The sequence below is a fragment of the Cygnus olor genome, chromosome 18 (genome assembly GCF_009769625.2).
Source record: "Cygnus olor isolate bCygOlo1 chromosome 18, bCygOlo1.pri.v2, whole genome shotgun sequence".
Lineage (NCBI taxonomy): Eukaryota > Metazoa > Chordata > Aves > Anseriformes > Anatidae > Cygnus > Cygnus olor.
The window spans coordinates 204,174-224,565 of NC_049186.1; the positions used below are offsets into that span (position 1 = coordinate 204,174).

General features: G+C 46.5%; 1 protein-coding gene across 5 annotated transcripts in view; it reads right to left on the bottom strand.

Moving 5' to 3' along the window:
* Positions 1-20,392, bottom strand: part of GAS7 (growth arrest specific 7) — a 111,617-nt gene that overhangs the window by 37,697 nt on the left and 53,528 nt on the right. For 4 of the 5 annotated variants that reach the window (XM_040577808.1, XM_040577807.1, XM_040577810.1 and 1 more), the window contains exons 3-5: positions 13,239-13,310; positions 11,024-11,109; positions 6,810-6,863 (exon numbers count right to left, since the gene is read on the bottom strand). In XM_040577808.1, coding sequence (XP_040433742.1) covers positions 6,810-6,863; positions 11,024-11,109; positions 13,239-13,310 — 212 coding nt within the window. Of the gene's footprint in view, positions 1-6,809; positions 6,864-11,023; positions 11,110-13,238; positions 13,311-17,929; positions 17,961-20,392 lie in introns of those variants that run through there. The other variant, XM_040577811.1, reaches the window with a different exon arrangement.

Genomic DNA, 20,392 nt, shown 5'->3' on the forward strand with positions numbered 1-20,392 from the left:
TTGTTTCATAAGAGGAAAACCTGCCTGATTCAGAAGTGCCATACACAAAGTTCTCCTAGATCTCTTACAAAGCTGTGGAAAAGTACCTGATGTGAAACACCCTGAGCATGCTCTGAACACAAGAAATAATCTAAACAATGAAGAGTACTGAAAGCACTGCTACTGGCATAGCATAGAATCATAAAATTATTAAGGTTGGTAAAAACCTCCAAGATCATCTGATCCAACCATCCGCCTACCACCAATATCAGCCACAAAATCACATCCCTAAGTACCATGTCTAACCATTCCTTAAACACCCCCATGGACAGTGACCCCACCACCTCCCTGGTGGAATCTCATCAGCAATTTTGGTTATGTTAGTTTCCTACAGGATTACAAAAAAGGTGTTATTTTTTCAGCACACAGCCCTTCACTCTGTATCAGAAACCTTTACAGATAAAAGTGGTGCTCCTGGAGAAAGGAATAGAAACTTTTAAATCAGTTAAGCTTCAGTGCACAGAAGCGCACAGCAATTTTTGAGACAGAACCCATCATGCAGACATTAAACAAAGGCACAAAAATGTAAAAGTGCTCATTAAGTTATCACAGCAGAAAATGTAGCCTGATAAAAGCACAGTGTAAGCGAAGAACGTGACAGCTAGGGCAGAACATGCTGCAGAAAACTCTGGACACAACTAAGCCCTTTTCAAGTGAAGCACCAGCAAGAGTCAGGTCTCACTGTCACTACATAATGCTCCTGTAAAACTCCTGCTGGGCCCTCTTACTGTACCATCTGGTTCACTGGACAATAAGGATACTTGTATATTAATCAAAAAATCAACCAAAATTAGGGATGGAAAAGTATCACAAATGTAACTGTCTGTTGTTTGTTTTTTTGTTTTTTTTTTTTTTTTTTTGGGGGGGGTGGGTGGGGGGAATTACTTAATATTCAAGGGAAAACCAAGAAAGGATTTGGGCAGGGCTATCACAGCTGCACAGGCAGACCTAAACCTAATGCTTATAGGTCGCGAATCTGCCTTTGGACTATTCAAAGGGGATCAAAAAGGACACAGCACCCTGTTATGAAGAGCTGACTCTGTATAAACCCACCATACCATATCAATGCAGCAATGCCTTTAGCTGATACAAAACTGTTCCTGCAAATCCACATTGACTCTTCCACTGTTTGCCTGCACCAAAGTTTCAGTGGCTGTCCTGTTCACAATCCAACATCTTTCTCCAACCTCCTTCTTCAGAAGGGTCACTCATTCTTTACAGAGCATGCCAATTCTTATTTCAAAGCAGGCTCAGGACCCAGGCCACATGTTATCAACATCCATCTACCCTGGACAATAGGAGCAGGTGAAAACACACAGTTCCTTCACACTCCTCCACCCAAAGAGTCACGGATCGTAAAACTCTGGCTCAGTTCAGAGCGAATGGTGCAGTGAGGGGCACCTGCACTATCCCATGCTGATCTCTCTCACCACATAGCCTCCAGCACTAAGCCTATCTCTGAGGAATGTTTTACTGAGTAAACCTGCCTCAGCTAACATTTTCCTGTTCCTTGTCAGCTCAGTCATCTCAAGACAGCACTGCAAGCCTATCTTGTCCTGTTTTTTTGGTTAGGTAGGTCGAGTTACCTTCCCTTCTCCATCCAGGGACCAGTTCTAAAAGCCTGCAAGCGGAGTCCACCATCCCCTGGAAATAGCCCAGCCACAGAGAGGAGCCCACAGCTCTCCTCTGTGTGTGGCCAGCCCAAGCAGAGGTTTGCTGAGAAGATCTTGAGCACTGGAAAGTTCGGGTGCAAGGGGCTGCCAGTGTACACTAGTTCAACACCCTGCAAGGAGAGGTCAGCAACTCTCACCCCATCAGGAAGTTTCAGATAGATCAGTACAAAGGTCTTAAAAATAGCAGCCAAAGACCCTAAGGAAATCACTAGCTTCAGACAGTGTCTAACAAGCACCAGCCTGGATCAGTACCAAAAAGACACACAACGACAACATACTTTGCAGACAACATTATGTCTCTGCTTGACTTCACAGATTGCCAAATTCCATGCTATTGCTAATCACAGGCTGCTCTTGTACCTTAGCATACCTCCCTGCTGACCATTTCTCAAATAAAACGATATATCATATTTTTGCCTTAAAACATAAAATGACCTCAAAACCTACACACAACTGCTCTGTTATAGAGGTGAACTGCTTGGTGTAAGTATGAAAGACAGTAGGTCATCCGGTAGCAAAGACAGAGAACGTAAAATATTGCTAGCAACAAAAATGTTATATATAACCATGTTGAGGAATGGGATGGGAGGCACAGGTTTAAGCACTTTCTGGCTTTGATATTGCCTCTCGCACTCACTGAATAAAACTTTGGTGACAGACACAGTGTGCATGAAATGCTGCCCTGCACACAGCTACAGCATGTGCTTACACGACACTCCTCGTGGGTCTCCAGGACAAGGTACCGCCTCCTAAGAGCGGGTTGCCATGCTACAGTTACTTAGGTTGTGCCTCAAGTTAAAAATAGGCAGCAGTAGAAAGCAAAAGAGGTGAAAAGATTGTCTGGAGGTTTTAGAGACACTGGCAACAATTCACATCTCCAGTCATGAGCATCAATACTGCAATGGTGAAAGAAGCTATTCTGGTTTCCATCTATCAGATTATCCTCTTACTGGTGGAGTTGCAGAGAATGTCAAGGAATGTCCCCCATGGAAATACGCTACTGAGTGAAGTTTTGCGTGGACCAAGATCATTTATTTCTACTGGCAAAGGACCAATGCTTGCTATCAAGACAATAATGCTTTCAAGGCAGATTTCTAGGGCACAACATTGTCACAACAGATGAAAAGGAATAGCATGGAATGCACCTCCTAATTGTATTTTGCAACCTTCACCAGATGACCAGGCATCACCCCTCTGTGCACATCAAGACACAGATGTGACAGATGGCAAGAAGCACATACAACGCTAGTTGAGAAAGGAAACTGCAATGGAAATTCTTATTTCCTGCTAAAAATGGGACATGCCTGACAAAAACTAAACCTGTGTCAGTTGGAAGCTACTTACTAAGACTGTTACGTCACTGATATGCTGAATAAATAAATAAAATCACCAGAAATTCCCACACTCGGAGAGGTGAAGGTGTCCCACTGATATGGACTGAATGCACCACACTACTTCCATGTACACGGCAGGAAGAGAAATAGTGAGTACAGATCAACAGGTCATGAAAGTAGGGTTGAATTCATATCTTTCTCAAAGAGCATTCTCCGATTCAAAGTTTTCTTAGTAAATCAAACATTCTTCACTGCTCAGAAGTTTATGCTTAACTATATAGAAATGATGCTGAATGGGCTGGAAAACATCAGTTACGTTTAGTACCACATCCAAAAGGAAACTGGTGTCAAAATTTAAGAAGTACAATGCAGAAGCTTTTGAAATCCTAAAAAAAAAAAACAAGCAAAGAAAAAAGACTATTTGTGCAGTAAAGTTAACTTACAGTTTCCTACATTAAGTCCCTGAGGAAGCATGACAATTTTCAAAACTCTAGAAATATTACTAAAACAATATACAACTGTCTAGAAAATCTTATGACTCTTTCTTTCCTTTCATCACCAGATTTTCCTACACTTAAACAAGAAGTCTTGGACTTGAATTTCCAAACATATCTAAAACTTCACAATGTATCTCAGCAGGACAGGGATGACTGGGCAGGCACTGAGCAGGACAAGGCCATTAGCTCTCATCCCCACATCTCATTCCCCTCACAAACCTTTCTCTGAAATATTCCTTTTGTTGTTTCTAAAAGGAAAGATGGATGAAAAAAAACACTGGTTCACTAGATCAGTCCCACTGATGGTCTTTTGCCTGATGCTAAATCACTGCATCATCAGATACATTCAGAAAGTTTCTTAAATGAAACACAACTCTATTCTCCCAGGACATGGTATCCCATTCTACCTTTTCCATTTAACTCTCCCTCACCTCCGCTACATGAACCTCAGCTTTCACAGGTAATTCTTGTCCAGAGGGTTATCTCTTCAGAAGGCAGACAGCAAACCATCCAGGCTAAAACTAACGACTGAACCTTGAAAGTCACTGCAAAATCAATGCAAACCACAGACCTGCACTTCTGCTTCCTAAGTGAGCATCAACAATTTGTGCAAATGTCAGTTTCATAACAGTCTATGATACAACCCATCAGGGGCTTCCTTTCCAGAGAAAACAGACTCTTAGTGTTGGTAATAGTTGTTTACCAAAATCACCATATCCTTCATCTTGTTGAAACACTCCAGACCACACCTGCCTTCAGGATTTCCAGAAGCAAGAATAAGTCATTCTCCCAAACTACACTCTGAATGTAGAGAAGGCACTTGCATTCCTAGAAAGTCAGTAACTAAGTCCCACTCCTCTGCCAGGCTACAGCTGCTGATCAAGTGTCATTATCTGATGTTTGCAACTTACCTATCACAGGATTTCTGTTTAGGTGGAGTTTGCTGGACTGAGAACTCCAAAGTTAATGACCAAACTCCTCTTTGCAAGAAGAGGTTCTGCCTGAGCACTGCTACAGACCAAGAAAAAACATCGAACAAGTCAAGGACATACCCTGAAGCTCTGCTAACCAGAGTATCCCAAAGTCAGCTGGAGCCGTGCAGAAAAAACATAATGGAAGGGGGTGGGGGGGGGAGGGAATTTACATTGCTTTACAGTCCATATGAGAATGCTGTTTTTAACAATGCTTCCTTGGAGCAGGCAATGGCTTGGAGTAATCAGCTGTTAAAATTAGATTGTTTTTGGCCTCTCTGATTCATTATACTTGAAAGCTTTGGACTTCTGTTGGAGAAAGGCACACACAGGGATCCTTACATAACACACAACACTTTATTGCTTTGTAGATGCTACCAGATGGCACACAGGCCAACAAACATGACAGTGAAAAGCCTAAGTCTTCACCCTGTAAGCAGCAAGTATTTCAGAAACACAGGCACTCTCGCTTTTATGTTGCTCTTGCATTACAGTGCAATCTACCCGAAAGCCACGTCCCAACCCTCTGGCGAAGATATTCAGCTTGTGGTTTGCTCTTATCCCTCTCACCCTGACAGGGAGGAGGCTGAGAGTACATTAGGTGGCTCAGACACATTCCCAATCCCAGCCACCTGGAGACCCTACAGCAGATCAGCAGATTCCCCAGGACATTTGCCAATCTGCCCAAACCAACAGATTCATATTCACTTCATGACATACCACACTCTCAATACTCTAATTAACAGTACATATTCTAATGTTTAACAACTGATTTTGATAAAAAGAATCCTCAACAGCGTATCTGTTTTTTTCCTGAAAAATGTTGCTATGTGGCAATGACTGACCTGTGCTGCACTTAGAAGGGGAAACCTGAGCATGCTCCTTCCAAACCCTTGCTCCTGTCACCAGAAACCCAGGGAATCATACTCACCGAGGGACAAATCAACAAGCTGTATGTAACAATGCAGACAACAGCCTCCTTCCTGTAGTAACAGTTAACCATAATATATAACATTAAACATTAAAATTACAATATTCCTTTTGTTGTCTTGGATTTTATACCTTGGCAATGCTCACAACTACAAGCATGCTTATTCCCTCTCCTTTATCACAGCAATTCATTCACCTTCTTATTTATCTTTATTATTTCCTTTTAAATAAACCATTGTACTTCCAGCCACTTCCATTAGTTTCTTTTGATATCCTTCCTGTTTTTAAACATCTGTCATGTACTGAGGAGTCCAGAATTGCACACTGTGTTCCAGATGAGGTCATCACTCATACAAAATATATTAAGATTTATAAACCCGATACTGAGAACATCTTAACTGAATCAACTATATTTAATTATTATTATGAAAAACAATGTTTCAATGATTTCATACTGATACCTAAAATCTTAGCCTGTATCAGAAATCTTCAGCTGCTCTGGCATAGAAAAATACCTCTGATGCCTTTGAAACGACAAAAATTGTTCTCTAGCAGGGCAACAACCCATCTCCCGCATTTTTCTATCCTTTCAGTGCTTCTCCAACTATTCAGGCTATTTCAGGGAGAGGGGAAGAATGGTTAAAAGCATAGTAAATTTTCTCAGGACACCTGATTTACAGCCAGAATCTTTAGAGAATGCCTGTTCCCTTTTTCAGTTATTTTCTTACCTCCTGGTCATCCCAGAATCACTAGAATTGAAGGGGAAAATCACGCAGGAATGTGCGCTCTGAAAATCTCCAAGGATGAACAGAACTGAACAGAACTTCCTGAATTGGAAGGGACCCACAAGGATCGTTCTAGGTGGAGTTCCACCCTTTCGGTGGAAATCCCAAAGCTTCTCGGGGCCCTGACTCAGTACTTAAACACAGCAAAACTACTCGTGGCGAAGACTCTGCTCCTGAAGCCCATCCGGAACTTCCTCCCTGCAACACGACCCGTCCTTCCACCGGGCACCTCCGGCAGCCTGGCTCTTCGCCTCCGCTGCCGGCTGCGCTCGCCCCACGGCCACGACGCCGGAGCGCCTAGCACCCCTGGGCTAGGAAGGCACAGCCGGGCACGGCGCCAGGCGCAGGTGCCCTCGACGCGTTCCTGCCGCGCTGCCCCGGGATCAGCCCCAAGCGCTCCTGCCCCGGCTGACGAGGCGGCCGCCACCGACCCGCCCCCCCCTCACCCCGAGGGGGTGGCGCCCGTCGACGGCGACGCGCAGCGCAGATCCCTCGGCCCCGTCCGCCTCCGAGCGCTCAGCAAGGCGACTCGCGGCCACCCCAGGGGGCCGGCAGCCCACCCCGGCGCGGCGGCACTCACCGTCAGGCTGCTTTCCTTGCTCTGCCTCCGCGGCGCCGCCGGGGACCCCGGGGTCTGTGGAGAAAAGCGGGGCGCATCGTCAAGGGCGCTCTCGGAGCCTAGCATGGCGGGCGCGAGCCGTGCGGGGTGGCCGCTAGGCCGTCTCCATGGCACGGCACGGCACGGCACAGGAGCTGGAGGCGGCGCTGCCGTCCGGCAGGGCCGCGCCCCTTCGCCGCGGCCAATGGCGGGCCGGGCCGGGCCGGGCCGGGCCGGGCCGGGCGGCGGAGCCCGCTGCCAGCCACTGAGGCGGGCCGCCGGCCCCGCCGCCTCCCGCCCAAGCCCTCGGGGCGACACCGTTCCGGCGCTCCGCCTCTCGCCTCCGCCGCGCCGCTCCAGAGGGAGAGGCCGGGTGCAGAGTAGGCGCTGCGGCGGTAACGCGGGCGCGCCCAGCACAGTGCACGCGGTGCACGCCGTGCTGCACGCCGTGCGCGCAGCCCCGCCGCCCGGGCGTGACAGCAGGATGGTGTGTGTCACAGCCGGGCTGTCTGCTCGGAGGCGGCAGGATCCGCTCCACAGCATGCGAGCCCACGTGAGCTGCCGCCACCATCGTGGTCCTGTGCTGTGGCCCCCAAGCTGCTCTGGCCCCCTCCCCTTGCTCCTGTGTTCTGGGGATTGCCACCCGCTATGAAGACTATGGGGACGACTGGGGATACTCTTAGTGGGGTAGAGGGGAATGTATCTGAGCTAGCCTGGGCCAGGGCTCTGCTGGAGCCCCTGAACATAGCATTTCCTTTGAGCTACAACTTGAAATTTAATGTCCAGCTGAAGTCACGTCAACAGCAAAGTGACCAGGGCTGAATATGTGAGGTTTCACACTGGCCTGCTGCTGGCCTGCAACACACCAGTCAGGCAGTTCTGCTGCTCCATTTGTGCTGGTTGTGACAACCTGAACCAGCAGCATTTAGCTGCTCTCTAGGAAGCTGTAAGCGACGCCTGGCCCTGTGCCCAGCACAGTACAGTTCTGTTTTGTTCTCAGTTGTGGCTTTTTCCCCCTTGACCTGTGTCCAAGAAATGTGGCTGAGCTTGCCCAAGGGATCTTGCCAGCATTTGCTTGCATGATGGCTGCTGCCCAGGTCTAAGCGTCCTGGAGAATGTCTGGAAGCTGCTCTCCAGCAGGAGAAAGCCTGTGCCAAGAACAGGCAAGGAGGCAGTCAAGGCAGAGCAGCTTGGGATGGTTCAAGACAGAGGTAGGAGAGGAACAGGCCAGTCTGTAGAAGAGTCTAAAGGCCTAGAGAACAGCACTAGAAAAACACCTTCTTGCAACCAACAGCAATGTGGTCAGATGTTTTTCTTACTAAGGACTCTTCTGCAGAAGCATCCACAGCTCCCAGGAACAGCAGGCTCCCACATGGGTGTGGACATAAGCTTCTCTTAGTATTAATGCAACCAGCAGCTAGTTACAGATGCAAAACTAGTTAAAAGTTCAAAGCACAAACGAGGCCAGGACTTCAGTTTGGGAAAGCTGGTAAGAGCAATGTAAATAAAGTATCATGGAGGCTTCTGAAGTGAATGAAAGAAAGCATGAAAAGAATTTTTGTCAGTGTGATGGTTGAGTCAGCTAAGCAAAGCAGTGCATGAAAATAGACTCCTTGTGTACCTCAAATGTGAATCTGAGCAAAAAGATGACTTTAGGCAAACAGGTGAACTTGAGTGAGACTCAGCACCATAAAAGAGGCAAATGTTAGAAATAAGGTTTTGGGGGAGTCAGTGAATCTGACCTGTGTACCAAGATACATGTATAGCAGATACCTTGAGAAATGAGATTTGTTGCACAAGGATTAATATTGCTTTTTTTAAAGAGAAGTCACACCTTGCAAATTTATTTGGGTTCTCTGAGGGAGACACAGCAGGCGTGTGGACAGGGTTGTACAGTAATGCACTATGTCAGCTTTTAAAATGGTTTTGAGCTAGTTTAGGTTTCCATATGCTCTGCCTCTAGTCTGTGTAAACTGCTCAGAGAAGAAGCAGTGTAGAAGTTAAATGTGAAATGTTTGTAATGGATGTGGAAAGAACAGGGAACCTGAAATGACAGACTATATCACAGGAGATATCATGAATCCACTAGGAAAGTAAAACCAGAAATACTGGCTCAGTTGAAAGAGCGTCCCTGGTGTGATGGGGCAACAGTGAAGGCCAGTACTTAGCAGGCCGTGGACAAGAAAGAGGGTGAAGGCAAAGGGGGACAGTGAGCAGACAACACAAAATTTAGACCAAGAAAACAGAGGGACACTAAGAGCAACAGGCAATCCAGTTCAGCATGGTAACTGCACACAAAACGTGCATTTCACTGTCAGTATTTAAATAGTTGTACTACAGGAGAACCTAGCAGTTAACAGAGAAATGAAAAAGAGAACTCAGGTCCTGTACTACCGGGAAAAAGAGCCAGCAGGCAGGGAAGCACAAAAGTGCTACCTAGTACCTATTCAACTGTTGCAGTTTTGGCTGAGAATGAAGAGTTTCAGGGCTGGAGCTGGAAGAGGGGCCTGTGGCATATGACGAAATGCAGGGAATACTCTCCTGTAGACAAGAGGTGGTGCAATGAAAAGTGCAAGGGTATTTAGTAAAAGTTTAGACAAACAGGCAGAGGAGAGTGGCTGTCGAGTCAGCATCTTGAACACTAGCCTGAGGTGATGAGATGAGTGTTGCACAGGCTATGTAAGGCGCAGAGGAGGGCCTGTGAAAGGACACACAAAAATGGATGAAGTAATTGAGAAAAACATTTCTGACAAATTCTTTGTGAATAATGTATTTGGGAGGGAAGGCTGGAGCTGTGTAGTGCATTTACGTGGCAAGGTTTTGGTAGCAGGGGGCCATAAGGGTGGCTTCTGTGAGAAGAATCTAGAAGCTGCCCCATGTTAGGTAAAGGCCCCGCTGCTGACCAGAGCCGAGCCAATAAGCGATGTTGTTTGTGCCTCTGAGAGCCTATTTAAGAAAGGGGAAAAAAATGCTGCTTCACAGCAGCTGGGAGAGTGAGAGGAGTGAGAAACAGTCTTGCAGGCACCAAGGTCAGTGAAGAGGTTCTCCAGGCGCCGGAGCAGAAAGTCCCCTGCGGCCTGTGGTGAGGACCATGGTGAAGCAGGCTGTCCCCCTGCAGCCCATGGAGTACCACGGTGGAGCAGGGTTCCATGCTGCAGCCCATGGAGGAGACCACGGTGGAGCAGGTGGACCTGCACTGATGGAGGCTGCGGCCTGTGGAGGACCCCCGCCAGAGCAGATTTCAGGCCGGACCTGCAGCCCATGGAGAGGAGCCCATGCAGGAGCAGGTGACCTGGCAGGAGCTGCTGCCTGTGGAGGACCCACGTTGGAGCAGTTTGCTCCTGAGGGATGGACCCCATGGTACGGACCCATATCTGGAGCAGTTCTTGAAGAGCTGCTGCCTGTGGGAAGCCCACGCCGCATCAGTTCGGCAAGGACTGCATCCCGTGGGAGGGACCCCACAGCACAGAGGATGAGAGTGACCGAGAAGGAGCGGCGGAGACAAAGCGCTATAGACTGACCACAACCCCCATTCCCCCGTTCCCCTGCGCTGCTCAGGGGGAGGAGGTGGAAGAGGGCTGATTGGGGGAAGGCATTTTTAGTTTCTTTCCTTTGTTTCTCACTTCTCTAGCTTGTTAGTAATAGGCAATAAATCTTACTATCTCCCTATGCTGAGTCTGTTTTGTCCATCGTAATTACTGGGTGATCTCCCCATCCTTATTTCAGCCCTTGAGCCCTTTTGCATCATATTTTCTTCCCCTTCCTCTGTGAGGAGGGGTAGTGAGAGAGCAGCTGTGGTGGAACTTGGCTGCCCACCCAAGTAAAACCACCACAAGCTGCAAGAAAATACACTGAGATAAAGACAAGGACAGATCTGCACATCTAGAGAGGCAGGCCCACATTTTAGGCTAGAAGGGCAGGAAATTTTGGAGGGTTGTTAACAGTGACTGAAGTGGCCTGAGGGATTTTTCAGAAAGGAGTGATAGGGCACAAAAATTCAAAGTATTTTGGCATTTTGTATTGTTTTGGCAGTTAGACAAGAAGACTGACTTTTCTAGATGTAATGAATCTGACTGATCTGACAGTTTTTTAAAGAAACTACTCTAAATATCCAACTCTGACAGACTCCTAAACTACTTAAGCAGACACCCACATGTCTTTGTACCACTCCTTGAATTTCTTCCCCCAAAACTTACCTGGGGGTCCCCACTGGCTTTCCGGAGGCTCGTATGACCAGAGTCTAGTTGGTGTACTGGCGTCCCAGAAATGTGGTAGCCATTCACTGTAAGAACATGAAGAGTGAGCAGGCTTGCTGTAGGTAGCAAATGCATAACTACACATTTTAAAAACTAATCATGTAATTGAACATAAATGTGTGTACTCTACTGAAGATCAGCACACAGGCCCATTCTCCTCTCAGCATCTTGCAGCAGGCTTTTATCAGCAGTTATGACAGGAGTTAACTGAGTTGGAAGAGTCAAGAAAAAGAGGCCCCAAGTCATAGAATCATAGACTGGTTTGGGCTGGAAGGGGCATTAAAGATCATCTAGTTCCAAACCCCTACCATGGACAGGAACACCTCCCACCAGGCCAGGTTGTTCAAAGCCCCATCCAACCTGGCCTTGGGCACTGCCAGGGATGGGGCAGCCACAACATCTCTGGGCAACCTGTACCAGTGCTTCACCACACTCACAGTAAAGAATTTCCTCCTTATATCTAATGTAAACCTACCCTCTTTTAGTTTAAAGCTATTATTTCTTGTCCTTTCACTATACTCCCTGACAAAGAGTCCCTCCAAAGCCTTCCTGTAGGCTCCCTCTAGGTGTTGGAAAGTTGCTATAGGGTCTCCTCAGAGCTATTTCTTTTCGAGGCTGAACAGCCCCAACTCCCTCAGCCTGTCTTTGTAGGAGAGGTTCTCCAGCCGCTTGATCATCGTTGTGGCTCTCCTCTGGACTCTCGTAATCCTTCCATGTCCTTCTTGTGCTGGGAGTCCCAGAGTCTTGTGCTGGGGGATCCCAGAGCTGAATGCAGGGCTCCAGGTGGGGTCTTATGAGAGCAGAGTAGAAGGGGAAAATCACCTTCCTTACCCTGCTGGCCATGCTTCTTTTGATGTAGCCCAGGATGCAGTTGGCTTTCTGGGTTGCAAGCACGCACTGCCAGCTCATGTCAACCTTGTCGTCAACCAGCATCCCCAAGTCCTTCTCCTCAGGGCTGCTCTTAATCCGTTTTCCACCCAGCCTGTATTTGTGCTTGGAATTGCCTTGGCCTAGGTACAGGACCTTGCACTTGGCCTTGCTGAACTTCATGAGATTTGCACAGGCCCAACTCTCAAGTCTGTCCTGGTCCCTTTGAATGGAATCCCTCCCCTCCAGTGTGTCAGCCGCACTGCACAGCTTGGTGTCATTGTCAAACTTGCTGAGGGTGCACTCAATCCCACTGTCCATGTCACCCACAAAAATGTTAAACAGTGCCAGTCCCAACATTGACCTCTGAGGAACACCACTCGTTACTGATCTCCACTTGGACATTGAGCTGTTGACCGCAACTCTTTGAGTGTGACCATCCAGCCAATTCCTTACCCACTGAGTGATGGATGGACCACAATCAATGGACCAAAACTCAAACAGTTCCCATAGCCAAGTCTGGTAAAATGATGTGTTTGAAGAATTAGTCTATGTAAAAGCACTGGTTTAATGGAGATGGGCTGTTTATTTCAAGAAAGCAAGCTTTGTAAGATGTTTATGATTTACGTACACAGCTGTAGGGTGCTTTACTTTTGGAAAATAGTGAGCAAAGAATAACGTTCATAGTAGGCTTAAATGAAGATACACTGCCAAGTTACGAATCCTTTGGTTACAACAAAATGTGCATCCTTAAACCATGCTTCCCACTTGGCTCGGCCAGTAAAGACAGGCATCAGTTTGAAAAATTTTGGCAAAAACGTTCTTTAGACTGCATTACTATCAGCTGACAGAAATGTAGTTACCACATGCTACAAGACTTCCTTGTTCCCATGTTCCCTGTGTGAAGGAGCTACAGCCGTCTCAGGTTTCCCTGCAGCCTGCTGCTTCTCAAGAGCCTGCAGAAAGCAGGACTGGAAAAGGCAGTCTGTCCTTCTGTCCTGAAGCCTGCAGCTCCAGTGCCTTGCTGGGCCACCAACCTGCCTCATTGCTCCAAGGAAGGAGCCACCTCAGCTCTGAGCAGGCATTTCAGACAGGCCAGAAGATGCGTCAGTTAGGAAACAGCAGGTGAGATGTGTCAGAAGGGAAAGCCTCACCACATTTGCTCTGCCACACGATTGTGTACATTAAATATAAATCCCATTCAATCACAGCATTTTCATTTGCTTTGCTAACTTGTAGAGAAAGAGATTCACCCAAGGCAGTGGTCAGGCATGGCAACAAACAGTACCTGCAGGACTCTTCTGTGTCACAGGGCTCTTTGGTGTCCCAGGCACGCTGCTCGGCCGCTCCCAGGTTGTCTCTGTTGAAGGGAAACAGCAATGTAAGGATGATGGAGGCCTAGCACACCCAGCAGAGTTACATGTCTATGACACGTACAAATGGGTCTGACTCCCAGTGTTCTCTGATCCAGGTTCTCACCCCATGAGTAAGGTGTTTGCACCTCTCTGCACTCGCCATCTCTTCCCTTATCTTCCTGCCTTGCTTCCCAGCCCCCACTCACTTGGCAGCCTGCTAGGATCAGTGGAAATAGATTCAGAGTAGCATCACCAGTTCTTCCAGTGCAGGTCTACTCCAGGGCCACACTCAGCAAGACAGCAAGCTACAGCTGCAAGCAGAGATCACAATCCATGCAGAAAGCATTTCCAGGTATAGTTAAATCAAGCCCAGGATCCTGTCTGCAGCCCCGTGCAGACCAGGAGACCTGCCCAGCCACAGCAACTGCAGCACAGCCAGCCATGCCTCTTATCCTGGGAACAAAGACCAAACGGTGGCATTGCCTTTCAACCTGCTCTCCACATGGAATGCAACTCAAAGACATGGTTTTAGTGATGTAAACACAGAACACAGCACTTTTTTTCCCCTCAAAAAAGCTATTTCCCTTGCAAAATTTTATTTTTCTGCTTGGTTCTATGTCACCACTTTTGATACTCAAAAGACTGCTGCTGCTGCTTTTTCCTTCTTATTCTCCTCTAGTTTAACCATTCTGCTAATTTTCTCATCAAATGCAAAATTATCTTTGGCCACATGCAAAGCATAGAGGATTTAATTGCAAAATTTCACAGAAGTTGCAAATGGCAGATAGTGGAGTTAGAACAGCAACTTCTTTAAAAGTCTAGCTCAAAAGCCCAAGACAGCAACATTCCTTTAGAAAAGAAATATATATATTGGTATCAAACAAAAATAAATACTACTGCCTATCAATTAACTAAGAAAATAAGCAAGTTAGTGTAATCAAGTCAAAGCACTGCATCGACCACTTCGTTTCAAACTGTGATTCTCAGAACCCAACCAACAGCCATCCCTGCCAAAGCCTGAAATCCTACATCTCTCAATATTCTGGATGGAAATGGGCAAGTGGCAACAGGACAGGAGATGCTGAGAGAGCCCTTGTGTGTAACAGCATAGGGGCTGTCAGTCAGCACTTGTATGGGTGGCACATAAGGCTTCCTATCCTAAGTAAGTGCTTATTTGAGCAGCAAAAAAGATGGCAACATATTCTTCAAGAACTATAAGAGGGCTACTAGGTAAAGAAGGAAGAACCATTTCCTCTCTCTTCATATATACATTCATTCACATACACACACATGCAGATGTATTCAAGGGTTGCTTCAGGTTCTTCATTTCAGGAAAGAGGATCCCAAATTCCTTACTTCAGGAACTGCAGCTCCCAGATGGGAGAAGGTGCCATCCTCCCAAACCTCACATCCTTGAAGACACACACCCTGCTTCTTGCTTTGCACTCTCTCCCCTTCTTCCCAAGCCTCAGAACTCATGTAAAGCTTCTCATCAACCAACACCCCCAAGTCCTTCTCCTCAGGGCTGCTCTCAGTCCATTCTCCACCCAGCCTGTATTTGTGCTTGGGATTACCCCAACCCAGATGCAGGACCTTGCACTTGGCCTTGTTGAACTGCATGAGGTTCATGTAGGCCCAACTCTCAAGGCTGTCCAGGTCCCTCTGGATGGCATCCCTTCCCTCCAGTGTGTTGACCGTACCACACGGCTTGGTGTCATTGGCAAACTTGCTGAGGGTGCACTCAATCCCACTGTCCATGTCACCAAGTTGTTAAATCATGCCAGTACTAACACTGACCCCTGAGAACACCACTTGTCACCAGTCTTCACCTGGACATTGAGCTGTTGACCGCAACTCTTTTGAGTATAACCATCCAGACAGTTCTTTACCCACTGAATGGTCCATACATCAAATCTATGTCTCTTCAATTTACAAATAAGGATGTAATGCAGGTCAGTGTCAAATGCTTTGCACAAATCAAAGTAGATGACATTAGCTGCTCTTCCCCTATCCACCTAAGCTGTAACTCCATCATAGAAGGCCACCAAATTTGTCAGGCATGATTTGTCCTTAGTGAAGTCATGCTGGCTGTCATCACTCACCTCTCTGTTTTCCATGTGAATTAGCATGGTTTCCAGGAGGATCTGCTCCATGATCTTGCCAGGAATAGATGTGAGACTAACTGGCCTGTAATTCCCCAGACCTTCCTTTTTTCTGTTTTTAAAAATGGGGGTTATGTTTCCCCTTTTCCAGTCACTGGGAACTTCAATAGACTGCCACAACTTTTCAATTATGATGGATGGTGGCTTAGCAGCTTCATCTGCTAGTTTTCTCAGGAGCCTCGGATGCATCGCATCAGGTCCTATGGACTTGTGCACATTCAGGTTCCTTGGATTGTTTCAAACCTGATCTTCTCCTACAGTGGGCAGTTCTTCATTCTCCCAGTCCCTGCAACTTGGGTAGTGTCGCTAGAGCACTTGCTGGTGAAGACAAAAAAGTCACCTAAGCCTTCTCCATATCCTGGGTGACCAGGTCTTCTGTTTCCTTCTGGAGTGGGCCCACATTTTCCCTAGTCTTCCTTTTATCACCACATACTTAGTAGAAGTCTTTCTTGTTGCCCTTTATGTCCCTGGCCAGATTTAATTCTATCAGGGCTTTAGCTTTCCAAACATGATCACTAGTTGCTCGGACAACATCTCTATTCATCCAAGGTTACCCGTCCTTGATTACACCATCTGTAGGCTTCCTTTTTGTGTTTGACTTTGTCCAGGAGCTCCTTGTTCATCCATGCAGGCCTCCTGGCATTTTTGCCTGAGCTCCTCTTTGCTAGGACACATCACTCTTGAGCTTGGATGAGGTGACCTTCAAACATCAACCAGCTTTCCTGGACCCCTCTTCCCCCCAGGACTTTATCCCACGCTACTCTAACAAGCAGAACCCTGAACAGGCCAAAGTTTGCTCTCCTGAAGTCCAGGATAGTGATTTTGCTGTGCACCCTCCTCACTGCCCTAAGGATCTGGAACTTCACCTTTTCATGGTCACTGTAGCCAAGTCTGTCCTTGAGATTTACATTCCCCTTGCTGGAAGATGGTCCAGCATAGCACCTCTCCTTATAGGCTCCTCTATCACTTGGAGAAGAAAATTATCAACAGTGCAATCTAGGAATCTCCTGGATTGCTTATGCCCTGCTGTGCTGTTCCCCCAACAGATAATCAGGTTGATTGAATTCCTCCCCATGAGGACCAGAGCTTGTGCACATGAGGCTGCTCCTATCTATCAGTAGGGGGCATCTTCCTCTTGGTCTTCCTGGTCAGGTGGCCTGTAGCAGACCCCCACTATGTCACCTGTCCCTGCCCTCCCTTCAATCCTGACACATAAGCTGTGTCTACGCAGAAATGATATAGTAAGAGCAAAAATAGTTCCAAGACCCAAGGTATGCATGACAACAAAACAAAAGATGGTTTTCACAGATGTGGTTAAGCATTTTCTCCCAAATGAAAGCGGAAACCTGTTTTTTGGAAAAAAGCTCAATTTGCATCTGTTTGGCAGAATGAGAAATGGCATGATGTGTCAGGCCTTCAAAGAGACACATGCTCTGGGTCTTTATGTTAGTCAGGAAACACAACTTCTGAAGAGGCCGCAGTGTGGGTGATTTTTGGATCAAAGTGTAACAGCTGAAGAGGGCATTTTGTGTCCCTTCTCCATTAATCCTCTGAGGTCAAAGCAGCTGATTTACAGTTTGAAAATGCGGCATAAGCCAAACATTAATCATAAGCCTTAAGTTTGCATAATACTCCCTGACTGTGTTCATATTGCTTTCAGGAATAGGTTTAGTATCTCTGCATGGTGTTATGTTGTAGTGCAATTTTAGGAGCTACATGTTCCACAGTTTCATTGGCCAAACTATGAGAATGGGACAGAGTAAGCTAGAGGACCTCTGGGTCTATTTACTGTGCAGAAACTTTCCCTTGTCTTTAGGTTCTGTATCAGGTACAAGGTGTCACCCAACTGCTGGTGCTATCTCACATCTTTATAGATAGGTTTTGAGTTTGTTCTAGTTAATAGCAAGAAAACTGTAATGCTGAGCAGCTCCAAATACAGTGTCTGGCTCAAATATTGTAAAGCTGTGCAGGATCTTGCCTACAGAAAAGCTGGGGAGGGATTCTTTGACAGGTAGTGTAGTGATAGGACAAGGGGCAATGGCTTTAAACTAAAAGAGGGTAGGTTTGCATTAGATATAAGGAGGAAATTCTGTACTCTGAGGGTGGTGAGGCATTGGAACAGGTTACCTAGAGAAGCTGTGGATGCCCCATCCCTGGAAATGCTCAAGGCCAGGTTGGATGGGGCTTTGAACAACCTGGCCTGGTGGGAGGTGTCCCTGCCCATGGCAGAGGGTTTGGAACTAGATGATCTTTAATGCCCTTTCCAGCCCAAGCCATTCTATGATTCTGTGATAAGTTGCACAGGTCACTCTGACGTGGATGAAGAACAGCAAGTGAAATTTTCTCCTGTCCCTCCTCAATGCCACAAGAAGAAACCCTGCAAGCTTCTCACACTGTTCCTGATAAGATGCAGAATTAGAAGTGATATTTGTGGTAAGGTAAAACAGACTGCCCAGTCTTACCCCATCTTTTTTGCATTCACTTTGCACTCGCTGGTGGCATGTAGGAATCTCCTGTCTGTGTAGACAGTTTGCAGACCTCCTTTTCTTTCCTTGCTGCTCCACTGCATCTTTATAGGCTTTCTGCAAGGTTTTCTGCCTGTCTGTGGCTCCCCAAAGTGCAAAACTTGGTTGGACTTGTGAGTCAAAGGGAGTGCAAACAGGCCTACTTTGTAAACAGGTTTCCTTTAACTGCATAATACTGCACTCCACTGTCCAAACCTCCAGGCTGCTTAAAGCTGACACACTCTATCTGGCGTTCTGGAAGCACACCTCACCTAGGCAGAAAGAAAGAAACTGATGGCAGTGCTTTTGCATCTTACCTCCCCTTTCTTGCTAAAATCTTTCCCACGTTTGTGATGAATCAGAAAGAGTTTAATGGCACTTCATTCCTTGATATTGTGGGGGAAAACAGCCCTAAAGAAAGGCAGGGGGAATTGGTAGGCTTGTGCATGTGAGGAGGGGAAATCACTCACAATGCCCTAAGACTGGAGTAAAACATTCAAAACTGTAGAAGCAGAAGGAATGGGTGAATGTAAGTACAATGAAAATATTTTCCTCCGGTTCCATACAGGGCATGTAGCACAAGGAGATTTTGTTTAGTTTAAACAAGAAGGTGTGACCTCTGCATCAGTTCATCCTGTCTCTCCCTTGCTGACCTCCTGCAGACTACAGCATAAGGAATCTCCTGATTTATCACAGCAGCTGCTGCTTCTCTTGCGCTCCACCATTTTGGCCCAGTGAGCCCTGCAGTACTGAACGCTATAGGGCTATGGTAACATCAGCTTAAAAGGCCCAACCAGCCAGCCTGTGCATGAGTTTGTCAACAACATGGTGTCTTCTCATTGCACTGCAAAGTAACATTAGCCCACGGGCCTCCCAAGGCCCTAATCTTTACTTCCATCCTCATACTTATTTTAAATTAGAGACAGGAAAAGCACGCAGAACTGACAGATGCAAATCTCCCTGCACCTGCATGAAACATGAGATTCAATCTCTTAAGTGCTGAAAGCAGAGCACTCTGTAGTACATGAACTATTTCAGCAGGAGTTGCCATGTCAGAACTGAAATCCAGCTCCATCCTATCCTGCAGCCTCCAAAGAGACTGAGGCTGCAATACAGTTTTTATTCTCCAGCCCTAAATGTTGCCATGGAGACAGGCACCATGGAAGAGTTCTTGAAATTTTATGTCTATGTGTTGACAGGGGAGGTGCTTGTTACTATCTCAGCAGCATGGGAGAAGTCGCTGACAACAGTCCTTATTTCATCTTTCAAAATATCTTTTAAAATGAGCACTGAGGACCATGCACTTCCTTTTGCTAACAATATGCCAGACAAAAGTGACCCTATGTTGCAAGCGTGGTAGTGATAATAATGCTGTTTCCAGCATTTACTGAGACATACTTTGCTTTCCTAGGTTTTAGGCCACTTTACCAGGGTAAGGTTACTACACCACCCTTTAGCTAGGGCATTCTGTATCACAGGGAAACTGTCACTAGGAGGTTTTATCTGTAAGAGAAAAGACATAATAGAAATGCTTGACATCTCTTAGTCATCTCCATAGAGGATTTACTGTCTCAGCTGCAGTTAAGTTTAGTTGGAGTAGGTGTTGACTATGGCTGGTGAGATACAAAAGAAAAAGCCCAACCTACAGACTAAATCCATCCAAGCTCCCTAACTCTCTCAGAGAGCTGGAAAAATATTTAGGCAGAGGAAATACTGAAGAAGGATGTGGTTATGTTCCTTCCATCCACTGATCTCTTACTTCAGGTCTGGCAACCAGCAATTGAAAAGAACTAAAATTTGTCTGTAAATGGTGAACATCCTCACTGTTTTCCGGTGTTGTAGTACTTGTTGTCTTACAGGAAAGAGCCCCTGTAATGAATTGCACCTGACTTTATTGAGTTTCAGGCTGATGTGCTGAGGTACACAACAAGGTATGCTAGGCAGAAGCTCCAGGAATATGACTATCTAAGTGAATTTCTGGGCCATCTCCCTCAAAGAAACAACATGTTTTCAGCTTGCTTTGCAGTTGCTTTCTAACCAAGCAAAGATAAAATAATTCTTGTTTACTCTGTCAAAATAAAGAGTTCAAGATTTGGTAAAGGTTGGAAGTTACAAAATGACCAACCAACCAATAGCTTTAGAGTCACCCTTAGCTGGATTCTTTCCAGGCTATGCTCAGGCCATCAGCATAGATCTCGCATGCACTTCCTCTGGAGAATGGTCACTGTCTGCACTTACCCACGTCTCTCCTCCTCTCACAACAAAATCAGTGAAAATGCAAACATCGTTGTATGATTGCAGGTCAGAAACTTCTCCTGCTTAGTCTGTTGTCACACTCCAATTACCCAGTGAAATGCAGCATTATTAAAATTGCTTTGATGTTCTTGATTAAGGTCTAGCTTATTATAGTGCAGCAGGGAG